General features: G+C 41.1%; 2 protein-coding genes across 2 annotated transcripts; one reads left to right on the top strand and one right to left on the bottom strand.

Moving 5' to 3' along the window:
• Nucleotides 1-324: 324 nt before the first annotated feature.
• Nucleotides 325-1,606, bottom strand: LOC148296177 (uncharacterized). The gene has a single exon (XM_088247956.1). The coding sequence runs from the start codon at nucleotides 1,570-1,572 to the stop codon at nucleotides 325-327; it is 1,248 nt and encodes a 415-aa protein (XP_088104082.1). The 5' UTR covers nucleotides 1,573-1,606.
• Nucleotides 1,607-3,587: 1,981 nt separating this feature from the next.
• On the top strand, nucleotides 3,588-8,310 carry LOC110772124 (protein VACUOLELESS GAMETOPHYTES-like). Its single transcript, XM_021976524.2, has 2 exons — nucleotides 3,588-3,684; nucleotides 7,841-8,310. The coding sequence occupies exons 1-2, from the start codon at nucleotides 3,588-3,590 to the stop codon at nucleotides 8,308-8,310; spliced, it is 567 nt and encodes a 188-aa protein (XP_021832216.2).
• Nucleotides 8,311-8,545: the final 235 nt, after the last annotated feature.

The raw sequence follows: 8,545 nt of genomic DNA, 5'->3' as shown, positions 1-8,545 counted from the left end.
ACAAAATTAATTACTACAATAGCTGCCAATTTGAATTTTGAAAATTCTATTCTAAAGAAAACTTTGTCAAAGAAAGGAAATGGAAAAAGAAATCAGTAAATTCAATATAGCGTATTGAAATGGAGACAAACAATGGAGTCACCACTTTGGCCAACACTTTACCCCTTATGGGCCGACCCGATGTGAGCGGGGATTAGTCTGGGTTGTGGTTAAGGCTTAAAGGTGCCACCCATAGTTGGGGCCCATCCAGGACCACCTCGTGGTTCAGACCAAAAAAAAATGGAGACAAACAATCATGTTTATTTCTGCAAGATAAATATAGAATTAATATCTCAAATCAAATGTATACGGTATAATCGTATCTCCCACTCCTCCAGTTCCACCGAAATAGTCAGCCTCAGTGTAGGTGGATCCGAATGGCGACGGATCAGTAGTGGCATTAGTACTGCTTCCAAAATCAATACTAATACCAACTCCTTGCATATCATTAGCACCTGCAGATATAAACCCAACAGGCCAAACACCAGCACCCACCAATTGCTGTTGGTGTTGTTGTTGCCGCTGCTGTTGGTATTGCTGTCTCTGTTGGTATTGTTGTCGCTGTGGTTGTTGTTGTGGATGTTTCTGCTGCTGCTGCTGCTGTTGGTATTGCTGTTGCTGTGGTGGTTGTTGTGGGTGTTGCTGTTGCTGTTGAGAGGAATTAGCACCCAGTCCAAAAATAGGGACACCAATAAGAACTTGAGCTGCTGTGTTCACGATAGCCTTTCCCAGCTCCTTCCCTGACTTATTCCGCCTAACAGGTTGTCCACAAACACCAGCGGCAGTGATATTGCCATTATTATAATTATTATTATTCAAACTATTATTTGGCACATAGTTTTGGAACTGATGAGGACTAGCTGAAATAGTACTTGTTGGAAAACATGGAGTTCCAACAAAAGCTGCTTGTGCTGCTGCTTGAATTTGTTGATTTGAGGGAGGAGGAGGAGGAGCTCTTGGTTTCGCCGTGGCGCAGCCCAAATGGGCAGTGAAACCACACGGATTGCACATGTAGAGCCACACTTTGTACCCAACTTGGTTGCATATATTACATATGAAGGTCTTGCTGTTGTTAAATCCTGGAGGAAGTGAGAAAGAGAGACTGAGCTGGTGAGGGTGGGATTGGTGAGTGAGAACCAATGGCTTTGAAGCACAAGATGGGTGGAGGTCAATGCTGCAAGCTCCACAATGGTAGGCAAAGCCATTCCCGTGCTTCATGCATGCATCGCAACTGAAGACCCCATCTGGGTATGTTGGGGTTGGGATCAGAATCAGGACATGGCTTTGATGATCATATGGGTGAGTGATTTGCTGAGGCATTTGTGAGCATGGTATGTGGAGGAAGTAATTGCATGGTGTGCAACTATAAATCCATCCACCAGAGACATTGAGTTTGCAGCATGCACATGAGAATAGCTGCTGCTGCTGCTGCAGGTTTAGGGTTTGCTGCAGGGGTTGGTGATTGTAAAGTCTTAAGGGATGGGGGTGGCTAAAATGTTGAAGATCAGGCTGAAGTTGACCATTCAGCTTCATCTCTCTCTCACTCTCTCTCTCTCTCTCTCTCGCTCACCCACAGAAATTCCTTTTTCTGATGATCTCTTGTTCTCTCAAAAGTCTCAACTTAGATTGTGCTCTTATAATAATTTCATGCAATTCTGTGCATCATATTGAGTCTAGCTAGCCTTAGTCAACTTAACCATAATGAGACATATTGCCGGGTCAATATATATGTATATAGCATTTATATAACCAATGATATCGGTGGTGAAACATCTTCTTCAATGAAATTATTAATTAATTCTAGATTACTACTTGGAAGCAAGTTGCTGGTAGGGTGGCTATGTCTTGATATATGCAAAGACTCCAAAAGTCAATCCTTCCTCGTTTGATCATCTGCAGGGTTGTTGCTGCTGCTATTTTTCCCGATGGAACAAGAAGGGTATATATGCAAAGAAAAGAGCAGTAAGGTAATCAAATAAGTTTACTTAAGCTAACAAGTACGCTAAAAATTAAATATATACGTGACGTAAGGCAACCTTATGTTGAAGAATATTTTGCCACCCTTAAAGTACATTATATTATTCTTGCCTCGCAAAGGACTCATTAGTGTAGTGGTTTGGAGGAAGCAAATGTTGCCCTCATGAATGATCTTGGGTTTGAGTCTTAGCAACCGTATAATGTGTGTGAGTTTAGTATGTTATCGCCCTCTCAATAGGAAAAGATTCTAAAACTCATGAGTAATTCACCTAAACAATATCTACATTTTTCTTATTTCTCAGTTACATATACACTAGCTTACTTGAACCCATCAAATATATCAAACCTACATGTTTAGAATCTTTAGATATTATCCTTATATTTTGCCATTCAAGGGAGAGGCAAAGGGCGACAGAGACAGAGTGTTCCAAATATTTTGTCAAAGAATAGATGGCACCCAGAGGGATTTTTTTTTTTTTTGGTGGAAGCACCCAGAGAGATATATAGCAACCAAGTCACAGACTATATCCACTAAAGATGAGATGTGTGCCTTTTGAGTTCATTATGCCCTGTGCTTATTTAATATTATTATACAGAATGTTGGTAGAAGGATACGTTCGAAGTGTATTAACCAAATTGCAAAATGCAGTTGACGTCGACCTTCTTGTGGCAATAGGGAATAATAATGATCACCCAACTAGCTAGAAAATAAGAAAGAGTGATTTGCATACCTAAAATAAATTAATATTTGCACCCTGATATTGACTTTAATTAGTAGGAGCCAGATCTCAGATGATAGTCTGAAAAATTTATAAACTATAAGATCAACTAACTGTTGATCTAGTGATATTTCCTTTTTTCAAAATACTACTGGCAGAGGTCTCAAGTTCGAATTCACTCCTCAGTTAATTTAAAAAAATTCAGCCATATAATTTATTTTGATACACTAGTCTCTAATTTAAGTTGGAAAAATACCAAGTAAAAGCAACCTGAAAGACATGAGAAAACCAATCGGTTTAATTCTTCTGTTTTTTTTTTTTTTTTTTGCTGGTTCAGCAGTTGACATTGTCATATCCTATGCTCCACCACTTCATCCTATATCAAAGATTCGAGGGATTGGGTTATGTATTGCTACTTCAATATAGGAAAATATACCTTTGTAATTAAAGTGCTAGCACCTGTGTTTTTTTTGGTATCAAGATAAATCCTCTCATGCTCCAAAACTCTGCACAAATAAATACCTTACTAATTATAAGGGAAGAAGCATGGGAAAGGGCTAGCAAAAGTCAAAGGAATCATATGTATATCATATTATTGGTAGATCCAAGACCCAGTCAAAATATATTGAGATGGGAATAAGTTGACTCTTACCATACATTTCAGACCACTTTATCTGACCACATTTTAGTCGTCGCCACATTTTAGTTGACTCTAACCATACATCTTCCTCTCTCAAAAATCATATCATACATAATAATATATGATTCATTAGAAGATCATCCAATCGGAGAAAAATAAAGAAAGCCAACGGAGAGAGAGAGAGAGAGAGAGAAGAGGTGAAATTAAGATCGATGGTGAAGCATTTCAGCCACCGCCATGAGTTGTGCTCATATCAAGTGCAAGAGGATGATGAAATCATTTGCTCCAGCTGTGAGCTACCTCTAGACAGTCAAACAATATGGGTAGAATATTTTCAGAGATATTTCATTCTCCGAAAGGAGGTATTTATAATACAGGTTACAAACCCTAGTAGAGTTTAATTAGGAAATAAGTGGAATCCTAATTATATAATATCTATACAAAAGGAAAAATAAATAAAACCCAAATAGAATAGGATATATTCTACTCGCCAACACTCCCCCTCAAGTTGGAGCAAAGACGTCACGCATGCCCAACTTGTCAAGCGAGTTGAGAAAGATACTTGTAGAAACAGCTTTTGTAAGAACATCAGCTAACTGATACTCTGAACGGATGAAAGGGAAGGACACAATCTCCGCATCCAACTTTTCTTTAATGAAATTTCGATCAACCTCCACATGTTTTGTACGGTCATGTTGTACAGGATTATGAGCAATTGCAATCGCAGCCGTATTGTCACAATATAAATCCATGGGTTTATTAGGCCCAAAACCAAGGTCTTTCAACAATCTCCTCAACCATAGTAACTCAGATACACCATGGGCCATTCCCCGATACTCGGCCTCAGCACTAGATCTAGACACCACCTTTTGTTTCTTGCTCCTCCACGTAACAAGATTGCCACCCACAAACATAAAATACCCAGATGTCGAACGCCTATCTGTGGCTGAACCTGCCCAATCAGCATCTGTATACCCTTCTACATTCGTATGGCCATACTTGGAGAAAATTAACCCATTGCCAGGAGTTACTTTCAGATACCTTAAAATACGAGTCACAGCCCCCATATGATCCACACTAGGAGAGTGCATAAACTGACTCACTATATTTACAGCATACGCAATGTCCGGACGGGTATGAGCTAAATAAATCAATTTCCCCACAAGTCGTTGATAACGTTCTTTATCAGTCGGAACTTGATCGGGATATATCCCCAACTTATGATTCTGCTCATTAGGGGTATCAATTGGTTTACAATCTAACATTCCAGTTTCTGCAAGTAAATTCAAAACATACTTTTTTTGGGATAGAAAAATACCATGTTTAGATCTGGCAACTTCAATCTCAAGAAAATACTTTAAATCACCCAATGATTTCATCTCAAACTCAGAAGCCAGATACTTCTGAAGACTCTGTATCTCCACATGATCATCTCCAGTCACAATCATATCATCAACATAAATAATTAAAGCCGTCAATTTACCTTTATGACGCTTCAGAAACAAAGTATGATCAGAGTTACTTTGCACATACCCAAACTTCTTCATGGATGCAGTAAATCTTCCAAACCACGCTCTTGGAGACTGCTTTAATCCATACAAGGATTTCCGTAGCTTGCACATCACACCCTCCTTAGAAGTCACAGGGATACCCGGCGGAGGATCCATATATATTTCTTCCTTGAGGTCACCATGGAGGAATGCATTTTTGACATCAAATTGTAGCAGCGGCCAGTCACGGTTAGCAGCTAAGGATAAGAGTACGCGTACAGTGTTGAGCTTAGCTACTGGAGCAAAAGTCTCTGTGTAATCCACTCCATATGTCTGAGTATACCCTTTTGCTACCAATCTTGCCTTGTAACGGTCAATGGAACCATCAGCCTTGTGCTTCAAAGTAAACACCCATCTGCACCCAACTGCCTTTTTTCCTTTTGGTAAAGGAACTAACTCCCAAGTAGCATTCTTGTTCAAGGCTTCCATCTCAACATGCATTGCATCTACCCAGTTTGGATCAGAAAGAGCATCCTGCAACTTAGTTGGCACACATACACTAGATAATTGACACAAATATGATGCATATGACTTAGATAAACGATGAGTGGACATATAATGGTTAATGGGATATTTAGACTTAGCATGTATATCAGGAGAATATTGCACTTTAGGTTTCCCACGGGTAGTACGTGGGGGCAAAGAATAGGTAGGCACATCACTAGAACGTACCTCATTATCACAACTTGATTGAGGCAATGGCAGGGCAGAGGGGGGTCTATTATCAATTTCATCTGTACGAGAGTCGCCAATATCACTGTTATGTCCTTCTGAGAGAGGCTCGAAAACACCAACAATTTCGTCTGGCGACTGGTCGTGGCTTTCCTCGCGACCGGTCGCGTCACTCGTATCGGTACTGTTGTCGCTCGTCAACGCGAGCGACCGGTCGCTTCCTATGTGCGACCGGTCGTTTTCATCACAGAGTCGTTGGCGACCGGTCGCGTCTTCCCTGCGACCGGTCGCTTCTTGTTCGCCAGAAATTCCTTCTTCATGTCCAAAAACTTCCATATTTTCCACTCCGAAACTCTTCAATTCACTCCCCCTCTCCCCCTGAATTGAAGAGGAGGGAGAGACATAGTAGGATACTTCTTCATGAAAAGTAACATCCAAAGTGACATGTACCTTCTGAGTAGGCGGGTGATAACACTTATAACCCTTCTGAGTAGTAGAATAACCAATGAAGACGCAGCGGAGAGCACAAGGATCAAGTTTACTCCGTTGATGGGAGTAGACATGAACATACGCAACACACCCAAACACCTTCGGAGGTAACTTAGAGACCGAAACCGGAGGAGTAAGAGCACACAACACATCAAGTGGAGTCTTGAAATCAAGAACCCGACTAGGAGTACGGTTAATCAAGTAGGCCGCGGCCAAGACACCATGTCCCCAAAGATGATGAGGAACAGACATATCCAACATAAGAGAGCGGGCAACTTCAAGTAACTGACGATTCTTCCTTTCAGACACGTCATTCTGTTGAGGAGTGAATGAAGTGGTAGTTTGGTGAATGATACCGTGATCACGAAAGAACTGATTCAATGTATGATTCACATATTCACCGCCATTATCGGTCCGAAAAACTTTAACATGAGCATGAAACTGAGTAGACACCATGGCACAAAAATCAGGGAGAATAGAGGCAACATCATGTTTATTCTTCATCAAATACACCCATGTTAAGCGAGTGCAATCATCAATAAACGTAACAAACCAACGGAAACCATTTGAAGTCACACGAGCAGGACCCCATACATCAGAATGGACTAACTCAAAAGGCAAGGCAGCTTTATTATTACTTAAGGGAAAAACAGTACGGTGACTCTTGGCCATTACACAAGTCTCATATTTGAAGCTAGACTCATCACAGGAGCGGAATAAAGATGGAAACAGACGCTTAAGGTAGCCAAATGACGGGTGTCCCAAGCGACGATGCCATAACCAAATTTGCTGTTTGTCTTTGACACTGCAACGTTGAACAGTATTAACGACACGATCACGAACTGGTACAGAAGGGAATGTCAAATAATACAACCCCCCTATCCGTTTACCATGCCCAATCACCTCGTGAGTCTTGAGATCCTGAAAAGAGCAATGGGTAGGATAGAAAGTAGCAGAAGCATTAAGTGTATCAAGTAAGCGACCAACAGATAACAAGTTACAATGGATATTGGGAACTAATAACGCACGAGACAAGGACAGAGTTGGGGTGAGAGAAATGGTGCCCTCGCCAGTAATTGGAGAGGGCAAACCATTAGCACTAGTTATATATGGGTCACGGGTGTTACTAGACAACTCATCAAAAAATTTAGCATTATAAGTCATATGATCAGAAGCACCAGTGTCAATTATCCAAGTATTAGAGCCAGTACCTGGAATAGAGTCAGAAACACGCAAATTTGCAGAAGCAGCAGAAGCACCAACAATGGGATTATCACCCATGATTGTAGCAGAAACTCAACAAATCACGCAGGGTATACAACAGATCACAGCACAGACACAAATATGGCAGATGCACGAAGACAACAGAGGCACAAACACAGTAGAGGCAGATGCATGAACACAGTAGAGGCACAAACACGACAGAGCACACAGCGGAACACGGCAAAGGCACAGACACAAGAACCCTAAAAGAAATTAGGGCACACAGTAGAACACGGGTGGGCACAACACACACAGGTCACCAGAAAGTCGGCTCTGATACCAAGTCAAACAATATGGGTAGAATATTTTCAGAGATATTTCATTCTCCGAAAGGAGGTATTTATAATACAGGTTACAAACCCTAGTAGGGTTTAATTAGGAAATAAGTGGAATCCTAATTACATAATATCTATACAAAAGGAAAAATAAATAAAACCCAAATAGAATAGGATATATTCTACTCGCCAACATAGACCTCATGATGAATTCAGGTACTTCTGCTTATAAATGCACCAAGTCCAAGTGCAACTTTTACCTCCACGACTTGTGCTTTGAACTTCCCCAAGAAATCAAACACAAGTCTCACCCCAAACACCCTCTTACTCTCTCCACCCCTCCCTATGAATATGGTGAGTTCACGTGCGATGCATGTGGTGAATTTGACACTTGTTTCACCTTCCACTGCACCCATTGCAAATATGATCTCCATGTTCAGTGTGCTACTTTGCCTGAAACCCTGAGCCATCACCATCATCACCACCTGCTCACTCTGCTTTATTCTTTGCCAGATCATCATGAGAATGAAGGCAAGCTTAATATCTGTGATTTTTGTCAAGGCACTTTCCCTCGGGGCTGCTGGCTCTACTCTTGCAGAGATTGTGACTATAGTACCCATCTGGGGTGTTCAACTGCTGAAGCTGATCAAGATTACCCGGAAGATCAAATAATAATCTCATCTTGATTCAATTTTAATCATTCTCTCTCTCTCTCTCTCTCTCTCTCTCTCTCTCTCTCTCTCTTGTAACTTTTCCCACTTTTATGGTAACTTCTCGTTTGACCCCAACACAAATTTGGACTGTTTGTTGGGTTATGATATTATCGTGTGGAGTAGAGATGAAGGCCCAGGGAACCATGTGGGGGCTCACCACCTCCTTGCCGCCGTGAACAAATCATTGTGGTATTAGGCAGATGAAGGC

This window comes from Prunus avium, chromosome 2 (genome assembly GCF_965620075.1).
Source record: "Prunus avium chromosome 2, drPruAviu1.hap1.1, whole genome shotgun sequence".
In the NCBI taxonomy this organism is placed as follows: Eukaryota; Viridiplantae; Streptophyta; class Magnoliopsida; order Rosales; family Rosaceae; genus Prunus; species Prunus avium.
This window is presented reverse-complemented; position numbering and strand designations above follow the sequence as displayed.